The sequence below is a fragment of the Lithobates pipiens genome, unplaced genomic scaffold (assembly GCF_037356315.1).
Source record: "Lithobates pipiens isolate NorthernLeopardFrog02 unplaced genomic scaffold, aLitPip1_a1.2 Scaffold_10, whole genome shotgun sequence".
In the NCBI taxonomy this organism is placed as follows: domain Eukaryota; kingdom Metazoa; phylum Chordata; class Amphibia; order Anura; family Ranidae; genus Lithobates; species Lithobates pipiens.
This window is the reverse complement of record NW_027507686.1, coordinates 126,464,557-126,484,972: the sequence shown is the minus strand read 5'-3', so window position 1 is coordinate 126,484,972 and position 20,416 is coordinate 126,464,557. Positions and strand designations below refer to the sequence as shown.

General features: G+C 44.6%; 1 protein-coding gene across 1 annotated transcript in view; it reads right to left on the bottom strand.

The window, feature by feature from the left end:
• The window catches only part of SLC6A2 (solute carrier family 6 member 2), a 698,054-nt gene that overhangs the window by 568,458 nt on the left and 109,180 nt on the right, over positions 1-20,416 (bottom strand). The window contains exon 4 of the mRNA XM_077458093.1: positions 9,093-9,330. Within this exon, the coding sequence (XP_077314219.1) occupies positions 9,093-9,330 (238 nt within the window). The remainder of the gene's footprint in view (positions 1-9,092; positions 9,331-20,416) is intronic.

Sequence of the window (20,416 nt, the reverse complement as noted above, 5' to 3'; positions counted from 1 at the left end):
ACATACAAGGCTGCTCTGCAAGCGTCATCTCCGCTGGGTGGGTCCTTGATTCGTTCATTTATTAAAGTATGGTACCTTCATCCCAAAAAATATGGTAGAGTATGAAGAAAGGAGGCTGGGGGGTGGACTTTAACCACTTCCCGACCGACGCACGACGATGTACGTCGACAGAATGGCACGGGCAGGCATAAGAGCTTACATGTACGTCCTTGCCTGCCCGCGGGTCGGGGGCCCGATCAGGCCCCCGCCCGGTGCCTGCGGCGGTCGGTATTCGTTCGGGAGCGATCCCGGATGAGGGGACGGCCATTCATTCATGGCCACCCCCTCGCGATCGCTCCCGACGAATGAAAATCCTCCGTGACATCACTTCCTCTCCTGTAATGTAAACACAGGAGAGGAAGTGATGTAATCTCTCCTCCGTGTCGGTATTTTTCATTCCGACACCGAGGAGAGAGGATCGGTGAGTTGCACCAACACGACACTACACAGTAGAACATGCCAGGCACACTCACACCCCCCCGATCACCCCCCCAATTACCCCTGCCCCCCAGTCACAGTGACACCAATGTCATTTTTATTTTTTTTTTTGCATTGGTGTCATTTGTGACTGTAATAACTGTTAGGGCAGTTAGGGTTAGCCCCCTTTAGTTCTAATGTACCCCCCTAACCCCCCCAATAAAGGTTTAACCCCGTGATCACCCCCCGTCGCCAGTGTCACTAAGGCTGGGTTCACATTGCAGCGGTTTATGAGAACGAATGTGATTCGCACCGCACTGCAGTGCAAATCACATCCGATCTCTGTGCGATTCGAGTTCAGCCATACAGATAGTATGGCTGAATTCGCATCGCACCCGCCGCACCCGCCGCAAATTCGCACGGGACCCTTTTTTTGGCCCGCAGCAGAATCGGATCGCATGGGTGTTCACACCATGCGATCCGAGTTTGCAGATCGCACTGCGATATGCGAACTGATCTGGGGGTGTCATTAACATTTCACTGACACTCCCAGCAGTTCGCATAGGGCAGTGTGAAATAAGCGATCGTTTTTCTGATCGCTGTATTAGTGTCACAGGTGACGCTAGTTAGGCAGGTAGGTATTTAGGTTCGCCGCAGCTTTTTATAGCGCCAGGGACCCCCATATACTACCGCATAAAGCCCCCTGATTGCCCCCTAGTTAACCCTTTCACCAGTGATCACCATATAACTGTTACAGGTGACGCTGGTTGGTTAGTTATTTTTTTTATAGTTTCAGGGCACCCGCCATTTATTACCTAATAAAGGTTTAACCCCCTGATCACCCGGCGGGTGTCATTTGTGACTGTAATAACTGTTAGGGCAGTTAAGGTTAGCCCCCTTTAGTTCTAAGGTACCCCCCTAACCCCCCCAATAAAGGTTTAACCCCGTGATCACCCCCCGTCGCCAGTGTCACTAAGGCTGGGTTCACATTGCAGCGGTTTATGAGAACGGATGTGATTCGCACCGCACTGCAGTGCAAATCACATCCGATCTCTGTGCGATTCGAGTTCAGCCATACAGATAGTATGGCTGAATTCGTGTCGCACCCGCCGCAAACTCGCACGGGACCCTTTTTTTGGTCCGCAGCAGAATCGGATCGCATGGGTGTTCACACCATGCGATCCGAGTTTGCAGATCGCACTGCGATATGCGAACTGATCTGGGGGTGTCATTAACATTTCACTGACACTCCCAGCAGTTCGCATAGGGCAGTGTGAACTGCCGCCGGGAGGCATGCGATGCGGGAACCCGCCGCGGATTTGTGGCGTTCCCGCATCGCTCCAGTGTGAACCCAGCCTAATAAGTGATCGTTTTTCTGATCGCTGTATTAGTGTCACAGGTGACGCTAGTTAGGCAGGTAGGTATTTAGGTTCGCCGCAGCTTTTTATAGCGCCAGGGACCCCCATATACTACCGCATAAAGCCCCCTGATTGCCCCCTAGTTAACCCTTTTACCAGTGATCACCATATAACTGTTACAGGTGACGCTGGTTGGTTAATTATTTTTTTATAGTTTCAGGGCACCCGCCATTTATTACCTAGTCTCACTAGTGTACCCCTAAATTTAGGGGTGTCTACTTTCCAAAATGGGGTCATTTGGGGGGGGTTTGTGCCATCTTGGCATTTTATGGCCTTCAAAACTGTAACGCCCTTAGAAAGCCTGAAGGCGGTGCTTGGTTTTCGGGGCCCCGTACGCGGCTAGGCTCCCAAAAAGTCCCACATATGTGGTATCCCCGTACTCAGGAGAAGCAGCAGAATTTATTTTGGGGTGTCATTTCACATATGCCCATGGCATGCGTGAGCAATATATCATTTAGTGACAACTTTGTGAAAAAAAAAAAAAAAAAAGTTTGTAATTTTCCCGCAACTTGTGGCAAAATATAAAATATTCCATGGACTCAACATGCCTCTCAGCAAATAGCTTGGGGTGTCTACTTTCTAAAATGGGGTCATTTGTGGGGGTTTTGTGCCATCTTGGCATTTTATGGCCTTCAAAACTGTAATAGGCAGTGAGAAGTGAAATCAAATATTTACGCCCTTAGAAAACCTGAAGGCGGTTCTTGGTTTTCGGGGGGCCCCGTACGCGGCTAGGCTCCCAAAAAGTCCCACATATGTGGTATCCCCGTACTCAGGAGAAGCAGCAGAATTTATTTTGGGGTGTCATTTCACATATGCCCATAGCATGTGTGAGCAATATATCATTTAGTGACAACTTTGTGAAAAAAAAAAAAAAAAAATTAAAGTTTGTAATTTTCCCGCAACTTGTGGCAAAATATAAAATATTCCATGGACTCAAAATGCCTCTCAGCAAATAGCTTGAGGTGTCTACTTTCTAAAATGGGGTCATTTGTGGGGGTTTTGTGCCATCTTGGCATTTTATGGCCTTCAAAACTGTAATAGGTAGTGAGAAGTGAAATCAAAAATTTACGCCCTTAGAAAGCCTGAAGGCGGTGCTTGGTTTTCGGGGCCCCGTACGCGGCTAGGCTCCCAAAAAGTCCCACATATGTGGTATCCCCGTACTCAGGAGAAGCAGCAGAATTTATTTTGGGGTGTCATTTCACATATGCCCATAGCATGTGTGAGCAATATATCATTTAGTGACAACTTTGTGTAAAAAAAAAAAAAAATTTTTTTTTTGTCATTATTCAATCGCTTGAGGCAATAAAATAAAATATTCAATGGGCTCAACATGCCACTTATCAATTTCCTTAGGGGGTCTACTTTCCAAAATGGGGTCATTTGGGGGGGTTTTGTACTGCCCTGCCATTTTAGCACCTCAAGAAATGAGATAGGCAGTCGTAAACTAAAAGCTGCGTAATTTCCAGAAAACGTACCTTAGTTTGTAGATGTGACAACTTTTGCGCAAACCAATAAATATACAATTATTGACTTTTTTTTTACCAAAGACATGTGGCTGAATACATTTTGGCCCAAATGTATGACTAAAATTGAGTTTATTGGATTTTTCTAATAACAAAAAGTAGAAAATATCATTTTTTTTCAAAATTTGCGGTATTTTTACGTTTATATCGCAAAAAATAAAAATCGCAGATGTAATCAAATACCATCAAAAGAAAGCTCTATTTGTGGGAAGAAAAGGACGCAAATTTTGTTTGGGTACAACATTGCATGACCGCGCAATTACCAGTTAAAGCAGCGCAGTGCCAAATTGTAAAAAGACCTCTGGTCATTTACCAGCAAAATGGTCCGGTCTGAAAGTGGTTAATTGAAATATACAAAAAATATTTTTTTTAAAACAAAATATGACAATCAAAGAACTACCATCTATGTATTGCTTGCTCTATATGTTTCGCAGATGAGGTCTACCGCTTCTTCAGGAGCTTTATAGTACATATACACATATGCAATGCTTTATAGAGCAATTATCATATGACTATGAATAAAGGGAAAAACATACATTAATAATATAATACATCTCAAACTTCATATAAATTAAGACAGAAATGAAGATGCATTATATATCTGTAGTAGGAATCCTATGGGTGAAGCTCTTACCACAAAGTGCTGCAGTGCAGGTGGCCCAAAGGAGGCTGGCCTCTCCCGGAGGGCCTGGGAGAGTCTCACACAGAATATAGCACCAATATTGATATGATTAAAAAATAGGGAATTTAGTCAGAATAAGATTTCTCATCTGAATGGTTAATCACAAGGTACTAAATAACGACAAATGTTCATACCAAATAGACAAAAAAGGGAGGCATAATCCGACAGAATCGGACCACAAAGAAGTTACTATTGGCAACAATAAATAGTTCAATTTGAAATATTTTAAACAATCAATTTTAATAAATTTAGAATTAATATAAATAAAAAAAAGTGCAATTCATAATGGAGAAACTACCCGCATGATCAAACATAACTTAAATTACTGCAGACGAGTAAGACTCACGAGACATACATAAAACATATACACAAAACCAACACATAACACAGGTCCGGACAGGTTGCTGTAATCAATTGGAAACACAATTAATTAATACACAGATGCAATATACAGTAGATACTAAAAGAACAATTGTTCTATAATCCAATCAGTCACTAAGTGGTTAACCAAAAGATTAGAACAAGCAAGGAGGGTGGGGGATGGGGATGAGGTAGATGGTATGTTTGGCAATTTCCTTTTCTCTAATAGTAACAATTGATAACAATGTGTATAAATATAAAAAATCAACGTCGGCATGCAAAAGAGTGCAGTTCATATTCAGCGTCCGAGAAGAAGCTACGCTAACTGAGCCAGCAAAAGCCAGCGAAGCGCATTGCTGTCACACCTTCTCGCAGGCCATTCACCTTGCTTAGCGAGGAGACTGTGTTGACCGGGATGTATTAAAGGCTTCTTTGAACTTGCAACATAGTAGCAGATGATGGCTCAGCTACTGAAAGATGCTGGTTGAGGTTGCTTGGTTCCATATGTCCAGTATAGCGAGAGATGTCTTACCTTGCAAAAGGCTAAAAATTGGTGCTGCATAAATGAGATGCAAAGGAGATGTACAGTTACATCAGTCTGTGTTGATGTAAGCAAAAGGAAACCCCACTACAGTAAAATGAAGATTGAAAGATTCATGAGGCCTTCCATAGAAGAGTTAGGATACAAGAGTCACTTATAGTTAAAAGAGGTGCTGGTAAATAAAGCCTGCCTTAGGGTCTCACTACTGGGGATACAGCCTGATTTGCACCAGAGAGGCTGTGACATACAGCCCCTCTATTTATATGTCTCTGTATTCTGGCTCCTGCCCAGCAAACCCACAAAAGGCCCCCTAGTGGATAAAGATGGTACTGTGCTCCAAAGGAATGTGCAAATAGATCCTATAGGAGAAGAAATCCACACTCACATAGGGCTTCTCCAGCAGACCATATTGATTAAAACATAAAACAAAACAATGCTAACCTACGTCAAATTGAGTACATAAAATGCATATTACCAATGCTGCCTATACAGTTACTAGCTTAAATCTAGATTTTTCACATCATTAATGGAAGAGAAGAAAAGAAGAGGGAAGGAAAGGAGAAAGAATAAGAGACAGAGACAGAATATAAAGGAAGATGAAAAAAACAGAACCAGAGAAGGTTCTAGTCTGCATGGGACAACACAGAAATTCCATGAATATTATAGGAAAAGTTTACATGAGTGGACCTCATTGAAGTCGGTCCACTCATGTGTGGTATATAGTGACTGGCAGTAAGTTGTTCTTTTAGGGTAGTGGCTGGTTTAAAGATTAATTCTGGCGTGTCTCTTACGTATTTTTTGGTCTCTAAATTTGAGAAATGCTAGAACGTGAGACTCTCTGGATAGAGCGCCTCAATGCCATGACTCCCCCCAGCCTCAATGAGATCGACTCATATAAACCTTTCCCATAATATTCAAGGAATTTCTGTGTTGTCCCATGCAGGCTGCAACCTTCTCTTTTTCTATTTTTTCATCTTCCTTTATTTTCTGTATCTGTCTCTCATTTTTTCTCCTTTCCTTCCCTCTTCTTTTCTTTTCTTCCATTAATGATGTGAAAATTTTAGACTTAAGCTAGTAACTATACAGACACTATTGCGCAGCATTGATAATATGCATTTCATGTACTCAATTTGATGTATGTTATCATTGTCTTGTTCTATGTTTTAATCAATGTGGTCTGCTGTAGAATTCTTATGTTAGTGTGGATTTCTTCCCCCATTTGCAAGTTTCTTTGGAGCACCATTCCATCTTGATCCACTAGGGGGCCTTTCTGGCCGACATCCGACCCGAGGCTTGCCTTCATCCATCATGTTGGCCTAGAATTCTTGCCCATAGGGTGTTGGTTTGTGGGGCAACCAGGTCTTTTTTTTTTCCCTGGCGGGTTTTTTTACGGTGTTCTGGCAGATAGTGTCCTGCCATCATATAGTGTCCGCCCCGTACTGCGCATGTGCAGTACGGGTCAGACGAAGCTTCTGAAAATCTCCGAAGATGAACAGCGCCTGCGCCGTGAGTGGAGGTGTTAGCCCCCTCATCCAAGCGGACACAGGGTTGTCAAAATTAGAGGGCCCCTCACGAGCGAGCTTCACTCGCCACGCTTCGGGCTCGGCCTCGTGGCGCTCTGCTCTTTTTATTCTAACTCTATGTCCACTTGGATGGTGGGGAAAGAACCTGGACTCACGGTGCAGGCGCCGTTCATCCTCGGCTATTTTCGGAATCTGTGTGTGCTGTGTACTGCGCATGCGCAGTACACAGCGGACACTATCTGATGGGGGACCATATTTGATAGGACACCAGCCTTTGAGGTGGACGGAACGTGCTCATCACATGTTCCTTGTCTTGCTGCCTGTATAGCTCCACACTTGCGGACCCCGCCCACAGCGTGTGGAAGCTGTTTTGAGGCACCGGGTTTGCACTGATCTGACGCATGCGCACCCTGGGTCCGGGTACATCAGATGCCACTCTTGTGGCATTGTGGGCATTGCTGGGCAGGAGCCAGCACACAGATACATATAAATAGTGGGGCTGTATGTCACAGCTTCTCTGGTGCAAATCAGGCTGTATCACCAAGAGTGAGACCCGAAGTTAGGCTTTATTTACCAGTGCCTCTTGTAACTATAAGTGACTCTTGTATCCCAACTGTATCCGAACTCTCCCTTGCATTCCCTTGAATTCCCTTGCATCTCATTTATGCAGCACCAATTGTTAGCCTTTTGCAAGGTAATACATCTCTATCTATACTAGACATATGGAACCAGTCTACGATAGATACAACAGTATACATATATTCGTTTTCTCCTTTTTGGCTTTAGATATTTAAAAAAACGTTTGCATACACTAATTCGCTTATGTGTATACATACTGATGAGACCTACCCACTGCACAAGGTACAGCATATAGGGGTACACTCTCCCATTTTTTACAAATTATGAACTGAGTCTTTTTGGGATTAGATAGTTACCCATTTATCCATTTTTATGTACACTTCTCTACAGACTTTCCAAAATCTGATAGAGCAGTGGTCATCAACCCTGTCCTCAGGGCTCACTAACAGGCCAGGTTTGCAAGATAACTGAAATACATCACAGGTGATATAATTTGCTGCTCAGTGATTGTAGTATTCTAGTCTGCATCTCCCCAAAGTAATACATAAAACCTGTTCTGTTAGTGGGCCCTGAGGACAGGGTTGATGACCACTGTGATAGAGAATCACCTTACTGGGATTTAGCCAATGTTTTGGTATGAACACTTAGTTATTTAGTACCTTGTGATTCTGATTAAATTCCCTGTTTTTTAGTTAGACCAATATTGGTGCTATATTCTGTGTGAGAGACTCTCAGGCCCTCCAGGACGGGCCATACACCTTTGGGCCGCCTGCACTGCAGAACTTTGTGGTAAAAGCTTCACCCATAGGGTTCCTACAAAAAATATATAATGTATCTTCATTTCTATCTTAATTTATATGAAATTTGAGATATTTTATATGATTAATGTATGTTTTTCCCTTTATTCATAGTCATATGATATTCGCTCTATAAAACATTGCATATCTGTATATGTACTATAAAGCTCCTGAAGAAGCAGTAGACCTGATCCACAAAACATGTAGAGCAAGCAATACATAGATGGTAATACTGTAATAAGATGCCGCAATATGTTACTATAGAGCAAATATTCTTTGATTGTTATATTTTGCTTTAAAAAAAATTGTATATTTTTCTCTTTTACATATATTTTTGTAATAAAAACTTAAAATCTATTGCCTTTCCTGTTTTACGGTACCATTAAAGAAAAAAAGGGAATATGTGGGACTTTGAATGAGACGCAACAGGGAATATTGCGCCTCCATCCCTGGTTGCTTATGCAAAAAAGAGGGGAGGGGGACTTTAAATTAGGTGCGTGTGGTAGAGCCAGACAAAACCATATACATATGTAAAAGATTATATTCTTTATTAGACCAAAGATAGGGCATGGATCACGGTACCATTAAAGTCCACCCCCAGCCTTCTTTCCTCATTATCTTCCCTAAGTACCATAGTTTGTCCCCATTCCACAAGCATGCGCAATTTTAAAGCATGATATGCAAGTATCTATTTACTCGGCATAACATTATCTTTCACATTATACTAAAAATTGGGGTAACTATTGCGTTTTTTTTTTTTAATTCATTAAATTTTATTTTTTCCAAAAATATTGCATTTAAACGACCGCTGCGCAAATACTGTGTGACATAAAATATTGCAACCATCACCATTTTATTCTCTATGGTCTCTGCTAAAAAAGAAAATATAATGTTTTGGGGGTTCTAAGTAATTTTCTAGAAAAAATAATAGTTTAAACTTGTAACCAAAAAGTTCCAAAAAAGGCCTGCTCTTCAAGTGGTTAACATTGTATTTATTTTACTGTATTACTAAGCAAAGCACATTGTACTCCGTGAGATTTAAAACTCAACACTTCATGCATATGTCTGTGTATCTTTCCTAGGAAAGCCAGACAGCATCTGTTTATACCAGCTTTGGAATGGTGACATGATATGCAGTAAAGTTTTATTATCTTGAAGTCTTTACTAAATGGCAAAAAAAGGACAAGCAGTAAAAACATTAAGGGAAACTTACTCATAAAACTGTGAAGCTGGAGTTAATTTGTACTTTGAGTATTTTGTTCCATTTCCAAAAAAAGAAGCATTGAGAAGAGTTGGGTCAGTGCAATTTGGAGTGTTCCACACATTCCCACATGTGGTCCAAGGAAGCTCAGAGGTGAAGGAAGATGCCAGATAGTATAATGACCATGCAATAATGACATTGTAGTAGAAGCCCACATAGAGTGCTATTAATATCACAGTGTAGCCAACACCTGAAAAAAATAACATAAGACACTTAAGACAAATTTGTACTACATTTCATTCAACAATTTTCCTAATATTAACTATCAGAAAAACAATACATGTTTTAATACTTAATCCTTATGTTCTATGCATAGAGTCATCCTGCAGCTGAAACATTTTTCCTTCCACTTTCCTTTTATCCTGTATAAATGACTCATTCTACCCAGCTCTCTTTTATCACAAACAGCAAATAAATAACCTTGTGGTGGGTTACCTTGTTTGTAAAGGTAATGTTGCAGTGTGCCTATTTACTTGTTATTCCCAGATGCAGGCAAAGGCATCTTCAACTCTACAACCCCCTGAATTCCTGGATGGGCTCTGAAGTTCCTTAGCTTTGCTCTCTATGCAGTTTAGAGAGGCCACACCTGACGAGACAAAAGATCTGCAGCCAGTTGAAAGCCCTACACTGTCAAAACCAGCATGTGGACACCAATGCAGGAGACTAATAGCACACTGCTTCTCCAGAAGTTACTGAGAGCCCCTGCCAGACTGCTACCAGAGTACTCCGTATCTAGCTGGGTGGCACTTTATGCCTGGGTCTTGGAAACCTCCAACTGTTCACCTGTGTTACCAGATAACCCTGAACTTTACTATGATGCCGTGTACACACGGCCTGACTTTCCGGCAGAAAAGGTCTGATGGAATCATTTCATCGGATATTCCGATTGTGTGTGGGCTTTAGCTGACTTTTTTTTTTTTCAAAAATTCTGACGAGCCCAGAAATAGAACAGGTTTTAAATCTTTCCGATGGAATTTATTCCTGTCGGGAAAACTGTTCATCTGCTATTCCGACGGACCAAAACGACGCAAGGCCAGCTATTGGCTACTGGCTATTGAACTTCCTTTTCTAGTTCTGTCATATGTCACTGCATTCTAAATGAACGGACTTTGGTGTGATCGTGTGGGCAAGTCCATTTCAGCGGAAATCTGTCAGAACTCAGGCGGAAAGACCGTCAGAGTTTATTCTGATGGAAAGTCTGGTGTGTACGCAGCATGAGCAACACTGTTTAATAGGATAAGTGCAAATAGCTATGTTCTGAACTATTTTACTGAAGTAGTGATTCTCATATTGACTCTTTATTGTAATAGATTCTTATGTAGACTATGCTATGCAGGCATATGTTATCCTGATTGTGTCCCAAAACCTTTCTGTGAAGAGTTCCTGTTTGTGCAGCTTTCATTACTCTGGTGTTTATTCATGTTTTTGCCATTGTGAACCCTTTTTTGTGTAGTATTTTTAATATCAATGCTAGTATTTTTATAAATTTAAGTTTGTCTGAAGCTGCAGTTTGGCTCAGACTAATTATGCTAAAGTTCTGGCTTCTGTACCAGTTTGGCTGGGTTGTGCTAATTTCCACTTGACCGTGGGTGTCACTATCACCACTGGTAAGTGTTGGAAATGCAACAGGCTGAATGCATTGGATACCCCTTTTACTCATAAACAGCCCAGTGGGAGTGGTCTACCCGCTGTGCATTCTGGGTAAGGGTACTTAAGGTACAGGCGCCATATTTTTGGGTTAGTTTTTCCCAACCTCATTGCCCTCCTGGCCTGAGGTGTGTGCCGCCTTATTCAATGGGCTGGCTGGCCTGAGGCTCCGCAACTGAAAATTAGGCCCAGAGGCTCTGGGGCCTACTGATCCAGAGATGACCCTGTGCTGTCTTGCCTGAGGGCAGAAGCCATGCAACTGGAGATTCCAGGGGAGGACTTTTTCGGAAGAGGACCAAGAAACAAGGCTAGTGCCTCATGGAAAAGCCTGGAGACTCCGTTGGAGGATGCATCCTGGGTTGTCTACCACACAACAAGATCGCTAAACTTATCAAGTCTGTGGCAGAGACTTTGATTTAACATATCATCGAATGCTAGGTCAGTGAGAGAGGCCTATCCGGTGGTTGTTAGATCCAGTCCATGGAAATTGTTTGTCCTCTGGATCAAGGAAATACCTTCAACCCGCAAAACTACAAAGGCACCTGAATCCCCCTTATCCTTTTCCCCTCTATTGCAAAAGTGTGTGTTTTGTTAAATAAACATCCAGAAAAAGGACTAAGTGTCGGAGCACTATTCTTTGACCAACCCTTCTTACAGGACCCCTAAGACGGATACAGTGGACAGGTGAGGTAACAGTAAGCCCAACAAAAACCTGCAGCTCCTTCGGGGCTAAGTGCTACATTTGCAATATTGCATCTAACGTAGCACATGTTTAGTAAATTGCAAGTTAGTTACTCCCTGTCTGATCATTTGGTCCATTACCTATTCTGTAATAGCAATTTTACTATCTCATGGGTTACACAAGTCCATTTGGGGTTTAGGTGGGGTAGCGAGAGTCCACCCAGCACCCTGGGGGTTCAGCCAGGCTGCAATCATTACAATTCTAGCACCAAACAAACAAAATAAGCATTTATACAAAAAAATTGGCTTTTTAGCACTTGGCCCCTTTCCAGTGGCATGACTATAACCTTCAGGGCCATGGTGCAAAAAACCGTGAAGGTTCCCCCTGAATCCCAGCCAGGGCCCTTCCCTCTGAGTCCGGTGGCGGAACTCCAGGGTCACAGGTACCACCTTTGTGAGCCCTGTAGTTCTGCCACTGGTATCAGGAGTTTTTTTATTATTTTTTACAATTTTTCAGGAGCCCCGTTGGGGGACTTTGGTGAGATATCAGAGGTCTAAACAGACTGAGACTGAGGACACAGCCACCAATCTCCTTCTCTGCAGCCTCAGCTACATAGAATGAATGGACAAGAATAGCTCTGTACAGAGCTTCCTGTCCATTCATAAACTGAAGTAAAGTAAATGCAGGTTACTATATGCCACTGATGGAGTCAGTGAAAAGTACAGATCACTGACTCCCAATTCAGAAAAAGAAGGGGCCAGTACATTACACATTTTTTACACAATTACACATTTACTGGCCCATTTCCCACTCTCCGTCCTGACAGATCCTCAGCAGCAGCCAACAGGAGCGCGGATGATGGAACCTAGCAGAGCCGGCGAGGGGGTCCGGGAAAGAGCACACAGGGGCTGGAGAGCACACCTTGCTGGTACTGCTGTACCCACCCCCATCTTCAGTGACCCCATGCTGTACCACCCTATCCTCCAGCCACCCCACACTGGTATTGCCAGCCCCAGTCTGTCCTCCAGCCTCCCCATGCTGGTACTGATGTGCCTCCCCCCCCGGTGTCCAGTGACCCCTGCTGGTACACCCCCAGATGGCTGGGGATTCAGATTTCCGCTGTGTGTTCTGCCCCCTCTTCCATCCTGGCACCCTAGGGTGGCTGACGCAAGCCTAGCCAGCCAGCATGGTCTATAGATGGGGTTCCTGTTCTTAGGGAAGGTGGAATACTGGTCCCCAAGGAAGATGAGGTCCCAGGGGAGAAGGGGTTCCTGTCCCCAGGCCAGGAGAGATGGGATCCTTTGCCCCAGGGCAGATGGGGTTCCTGCCCCCAGGTGAGATGGGGTCCCTGTTTCCAGGTGAGAAGGGGGCCATGTGCCCAGGGGAGATGGGGTCCCCTTCCCCAAGGGAAATGGGGCCCCTGTCCTCTGGGGAGACATAGGCCCTGTCCCCAGGGGAGAAGGGGTCACTCTCCCCAGGGGAGATGGAAGGGGGTATGCAATGGTGTGTGTGGGATAGGGTCATCTCACTCACCATGACCAAGCTGCAGGCCATGCACTGATCCATGGTGGCCTGGGCTCCCCCCAGCATTCTGGATGGGCGATCTGCATATCTTCCAGATAGATCTGTCATCATTTGCGTATGACGAGGGGAGGAGTAGGGGCTGGCAGATAAGCCTGCTTTGTCCTCTGGGGAGCCGACTCTCATAGGGTTGCACTGCATCGCTGTGTTTAAGTTTGTTTGCCCAGGAGAAGCATTGCAGTGAACCAGACTCAGGGGGCGAGACTCTGTCTGGGATAGTCAGACACCAGACTGAGCGGTGCTGCATGGAGAAGAAGAGGGGGAGTCAGAAGAGCCGGCCGAAGACACAGGTTTTGCGGGGGATGCACTAAATAGCAGCCAGTGCTGTATTCCAGCATAGAGTTTTGCTAGTCACCCCCCCCCCCCCCCCACCTCCAGACACCCGTGTGCACGGTGCACTGGTACTCCTAGCCGCCTATGCTGCTGCTGGCCATATATAGAGGGGCAGGACCCGGCCACAGTCATGACTCCTGAGACCCCTATAGTTACGCCCCTGCCCTTTTCTCATGGGATAGATTCCGCTGCGATCAGCAGGAGACCTGTAAGCTGGTCCCCTGCTGATCGGAGCAAAGCTAGTGGATGACACATCTGTGTCAGCTCAGTATTTGCAGAGCGGACATGGGCAGAGCCTGCTCTGCTTTATGGGTGTCCACGAGTAGACAGACTCCGCCGTCTGCTTATACCCAGATAACTCAGATCTGCTCTGCCTAAATTGAACAGGACAGTGTCCTTTTCTGTATTTTTTAATGGGACTGATCAGAACCAGGGGTAGGCAGATGTAATCAGACAAGGCCGTGCGCGATGACGTCACTGTCAAAACCAACTGCCTTCAGCAGTGACACTATCGCGCACAGCGCCAATCCTGATCGCAGTACAAACTTTCTAATCTGATGCTTGATTCCTTTACTTCATTTTACAATAAGTGCAATTTATGTTAATAACATGTATTGGGTAATACACTATGGAGTGTTTTATCTATTATATTTCAACTCTGAGCCTGGCTGTCATGACTTGCTAAGCAGCGACTAGCGGATGTATGTAGCCATTCGGCTGCTGGATTAAGGAGCACTAATTGTAGAAATATTGTTCGGCCTGTGTATTTGTTGCTGGTGGGATACTTACAAGCATGTGTGGTCTTAATGCAAGGCCTCTGGCTCTGGGAAGCAGCTTGTGTGTTCGCTTGGTGGATGAAGGTGCACCGCAGTAGAGGCCAAGAGGTCGCAGTAGATTCACTTTAGTGTAATATTAAAGGATAGACTTTATAATATTCAGTTTTAAGTCATTTATAGCACAGACATTTTGTAAGATTGCAGCGCCCTCCTAAGTGTAGCATCAAGGTGTTATTTATTTGGAGACAACGGAATGGTAACTCACAATGTAATGGAGGTAAAAACGCTCATCTAAAAATGTAACTATGACTAGATGACATGTAGTCATGTAGATAACCGCTTTTATCTCCATTAGATTTTTTCATTTTGTTGTTTACAAAAAATAACCCTTTGCTGATTTTTTTGGTGCCACACCCCACTCTAGATTCCACCTCATTGGTAAGATATCAGGGGCCTTCCCTGGCTGACTTTTTACACAGGGAAGATTTATATGAGTTTTAGCAATGCAAACACACCAATGAGAAGGATTTTACATTTCATTCCGCCGGGCACAACAGCTATTCTTGTATTGTCCTATTTATTGTGGACAAGTGGGTGCTACAGTAGGTGTCCTCCACCACAATAGGGGACATTACATGGTCAGACCATGCTGTCATCTCTATCACCTTACAGTATAGTAGAAGGACCCCTGCTCTCCCAATTCTGCATGGCGCTGCAATAATTCTATTTTGCAATCCTCTGCCAACCAACACACTATTCTTTAGCATCTCAATTTTTTTTCAGATAATGACCTTACCAGACACAGTCTTCCACGCTGTGGAATGCTCACAGTGCTTTTATAAGAGACATCCTAACACTAGTGAACTTTAAGGATAAAAAAAAAATACAATTCACGTCTTACTAAACGTGGACCAGGCAGGTTCTCTATTGAATACTATACACTCTTTAAACAAATTCTTTCACCTTATCGAATGCCTGTGTTCCAAGACGCAGTGTCTGATGGATTGTTTCCCAATGAGATGCTGAGAGCTTATGTGGTTACGCTTCCCAAACCAGGTAAAGAACCTACCGTGCCAGCAAACTTCCAATCAATATCCTTGTTAAACTTGGATGTGAAAATCTATGCCAAGTTGCTGGTGAACCACTTGATAGAGATTATTCCTACTTTCCTACTTTAGTGAAGCCAGACCAAATGAATTTCACAAAAAACAGACATGCAGCAGACACTACTAGATTTAATATTAATATCCTGCACCATATGGAGATGACTCAAACACCTTCTCTGCTTCTCTCTATTGATGCAGAGAAGGTGTTTGATAGAGTTCACTAGCAGTACATGGGACTAGTGCTAGAGAAATTTGGGTTTCTATCATATATGCCATCTTGGACCGTCTGCCCAGGTCTATACCTCAGACTTGTTGTCCAAGACATTTGGGATCTCAAATGGTACATGCCAGGGTTGTCCTCTATCCACAGCGATTTTTAACTTAACGATAGAGACAATGATGGTGGCCATTCATACAAACCCTCTTATATCTGGGTTCCGCATGTGCACCACACCCCACATCATTAGTTTATTTGCAGATGCTTCTATCACTACTATCACTACCTGCCACCAATCAGGTTCTAACCCATTTTAGCACCCTTTTCTAATACAAGGTCAACTTTACAAAATCTCAAATTTTGGACCTACAGTAAGTGTACACAAATTATCTAGGTATAGTCTTGACATCCGCCACAGCATCCCTATTGGAGCCCAACTGTAATCCCTTTATTGAGCAAATCCATACAGAGCTCAGACACTTATTCCCCTTTAAAATATCCTGGGCGGGTAGAATAGTCACATTTAAAATGATGATCCTTCTCAAAATAATCTGTTTGCCGTACACAACTGATTGCCCTTAAGCCTGGAATTATACTTTCCTTGACAGTTCTGCTCAAATGCTACATTTGGCAACCAAAGAGAGCGAGATGTTCTCATATGCATCTCATTCACTGTAGGAGGTGTAAGCCTTGTGGACCTTCAAGACTATTACATCACCACCCATCTAGCTCAATTAAAACATTGGTTCCATCTCTACTCTGAGGCCGCGTACACACGGGCGGATTGTCTGCCCAACTTAGTCCGCTGAACCGTGTTTCAGCGGACAATCCGCTCGTGTGTGGGCTTCAGCGGACTTTTTCAGCGGACAGTCTGACGGACTAAGTCTTTCGGAATTTCCGTAATTTTGTCCGTCCAAACTTGGTTTCAGCGGACAGTCCGCTCGTGTGTAGGCAAGTTGGACGGACTAAGTATGGCGCATGCTCAGAAAGGATTTACACGCCGAAGATTGCATTGCAGTGTATTGGACGTCAAATTTCTAGTCCCGTCGTACGTGCCGTACACGTCATCGCGCAAGCTTTCGGCGGACTGTCTGCTCATCGTGTGTGGTCAAGTCCGTTCATTCAAAAGTTGAATGGACTGTCTGTCGGATTGTCTGACGAACTTAGTTGGGCAGACAATCCGCCCGTGTGTACGCGGCCTGAGACTCTATGGGTAGAAATTGAGAAATATCTAGTTGGGACTCCAAATCTACTTTTACTGCTTTTAGCAAATGCCTGGAAGAAAATATATCTAACTCGGCTACCTCTAACCACACAGACTTCCCTGTTAGCCTGAAGAACACTTTTGCAGCACACATCCCTAGCCAATCCAAGACATTCTAATTGGATCCCTATGGGTATTTTGGAACTTCTCATCCCTTATGTGATACTTAGAAACTGGGTAGGGGGCGTGGCCTAACATCAGAGGAAGATGGCAGCATAGACAGAGAGCTTCGCTATCTAGAGCTTCTGTTTTGCCTATCATCAGCGGGACAAACTTAACCCTACTGTGTGAAGATGACCGGGAGGAGCACATCAGCCACCTGGTCCCAGCGGCACCCATCTACACAGCTTATCCAGAATATACCAGTGATGTTCAGCACGCTGATCCACAGGCCGCATCTCAAGCCTCGGACCGGAGTGTGGCGAATTATGCTGCCACCGCTGAATCCCCTGGTGCCTCTGCTGCAGGTATGCTTACCTCACACTCCTCTCCCATATTGTGTCTAGCCAATCTCAAGCAGGTTGCCATGGACATCAAAAACATCGTGTCCGCTTCAATATTGGGATCTGGAAACTGACATTAGAGCAGTAGCCTCTCTTTTGGAGCATGTGGAGTCGCTGGCCATGACATTCAGCAAGTCCAAAGATTCACCAGTGTTCATGCCCAGCACCTGATAGACATGCACCAACACCTGGAGGACCTGGACAATAGAGGTCGCAGGCGAAATTTGCGTGTTAGAGGAATACCAGAATCAGTGGAAGGGCCCCAATTACATACAATCAGTTGTTTGGGCCATTTTTAATACTCTACTGGGTAGGCCGGGTGATGCCCCTGTTGAAATGGAAAGGTGCCACAGAGCTCTCCGACCAAGGGGTAGGGACACTGAGACCCTGAGATGCTGTGTGCTGTCTGGTCAACTTTACCCAGAAGGAAGAAATATTACGACTAGCACACAACCATTATCACTTGGAACATGAGGCCATTCAACTGTTTCAGGATCTTTCGGCCATTACCCTCCATCACAGGAGAGACCTACATCCTCTTCTTCATGTACTACGGGACAGATGCATTACTTACCAGTGGAAATTCTCCTTATGCCTGCAACAACTGCTAGTAATCTCACGGTGTTTCTGGCAACACTGGCAAATGTACAGTCTTTTTGTGACACACTAGGCATACTGGTGGTCAACGTTCCAGATTGGTACTGTGCATTCCTGCAACTGGATCCCCACTCAGCCTGATGCTACTCCCCGGTCGCAAAGAAGCAGACAAAGGCATCGTAGACCCTCAAGCAACTCTCTGTTGAGAATTCATGGAGACATGGAGACTGATGAGTGCCCACGAGTTTCTCCATCACCCGTCCGACACAGGGCAGATCATTGACAATACAGCTGACGGTCGGGTTGTGCTCCTTTTACGTCTTTCCCTCTAATTCCGGGAGAGCTATAATTATTGTTTATGGCTACTCTGCTATCATTGACCTTTAGCCCATGGTCAGCTTTTCCACCATGGTTGCCAGGCCATGAAGGCCATACCTAAGGTTTTCCCTACATTAATTTGTGACTTACACCCTCTTGCACCAGGGAGCTCAGGCAACTCACCCAAGCCTGGGGGAGGTAATTTTCATGTTGACCTAACATATTAATGGAACCCGGTGATCTAACAGGTTTCCTTCATTGCAGGGCTTTGTGCCAACAAAGAGCAGAGGTACTATACCTCTCTCGAGGCTTTCAGACTCGTTGCCATATATACTTCTCCGGTTATGTTCCAAAAGGAGATTGTAATGACCAAAGTCACAGTTGAACTTATGGGAGATGTGTGTGCTCCCCAACTTGACACTCTGAGTGTCAGGTCACCTGAGACCAGGTGACAGATGCACTCCGTAGGAGTCGGAAGTGCACCGCTAGGTAGAGGACCTTAGGACTGACTGCTGCGGATTGTACCCAGGAAGATTCAGGACACTGGTCTACAGGATCACTAACACAGATCCCAATGGGAGCTGGAGCATAGATTCCCCAGGGCGCGGAGTATAAGAGCCAGCCGGTGTTTTCCAGAGCCTCCAGTGGTGAGGATGGACTTCGCTGCAGTCTGGCTCCAGGTCGCGGCCCCTAGGGTCTCACATCTCACGCTCACAGTAGACTACAGGAGAAGGAAGCAGCAGGCTGGAATGACAAGGATAGTATGGGGATACGGTAGAGATCAGGGCAACTAGCAGACAGGAACAACAGAGTACACGCCAAAGGTTCAGGGTCACAGGCAGACAGGGATGGACAGGGACATGCAAAAGGTCAAGGTCACAAGCAGACATGAATCGTTGAGAACACGCCAAGGTCGGTAACAGAGTCAAACATAGAGCACACGGCAAGCAGGAACCAGGAAGCCAAACACACAATGAATACACAATGGTTGATCAGCACTGTTGGCTTGCAGTGCACAGGTTAATATAGGGTTCCCTGATAGGGCCTGGGGTGGAGCCATGCTTAGAGGAGAGGTTATAAAAACCACCAGGTGGAAGTGGCTGGCCTTTTAGTCAGAACACATGAGGGGAGATAAGCAACCAGAGGAAGATCACTGCATAACCATGAAACTGAGACACCTGGAAGACACTGGACATTTGCTGTGTGAACACACAAACGTAAGTCCTGCTTGTTCTCTGCTCTGCTTTCTACTATGAAAGAGTCACTGATCACTAACACAAGCAGTGGAGTATGTAAAGTATTCAGTAGCTATCACAGTACTGGTCCTTTTTGTTTTGTTGTTTTGTTATGTTATTATGTTATGGTTTGTCTTTTTCTCTTCTTTGTCGGGTCTCAAGGGTTCTTTTTAATTGAGCCTGTGAGACTCAAGTTTAAAATTACAATAATATAGTAGACTGTGCCTGGAATTAATGTCATCCATGACTATGATTACATATGCTCTGGAGGGGTCCCATTTCATGCTATAACCACGGGATTGGTTCTTGGTTGCCTTTAAGACCATGTCCCCCTGGGATCCCAGTATTTCGGACCCAAGGCCTGTGACCTGGTCTGGGTGTTGGGATTTAAGGAGGCAAATGTCTGATTTATGTAATCATTATACAAGCGGCTAGGGGGCACGGCCCTTTTCCTTATGCTGGGCAATTCATAAGATACGGTACAATAATTGGGGGGCTCCTAGACTGGGTGTTGCTTTTTTATTATGTTTGAAATATGGAATGTGGGTTATATTATCGTCTAATGATGGCACAGCCTTTCTTTTTGTATGAATTCAGGGTGTACACAGTCAAACAGCACGGTGCAAAAAATAGTGGTTACACTGGTCCTTTAGCTGATTTGATGCATGCTACTCTTGACTTCTCTTAGCTCCTGGACGTGCAGTGTGTGGGGGGGGGGATCCGATGGGGCCCGTTCTTAACTACCCTGGGTGGGCGCTATCTGTAACTCTCGGGCGCTTATGGCTAAGGTTTCTCCCATGATGTGTGACCTTGAGTTCAAAAGTCTCTAGGTGGTAGAGTGTATGTATCTACCTGGGTGTTAGACTTATTCCTCACCTCAAGGGGGCAGTTTTCCGGAATAGTTTTTTCCTTATCCCACTACCCCATGGATTTTCCCAATTAGTTGGGCCAGCAAGACTGAGCCCACCACTGGTTTATTTCACACGTTACCAGTGTCCGGGTGTTCACCACATATGG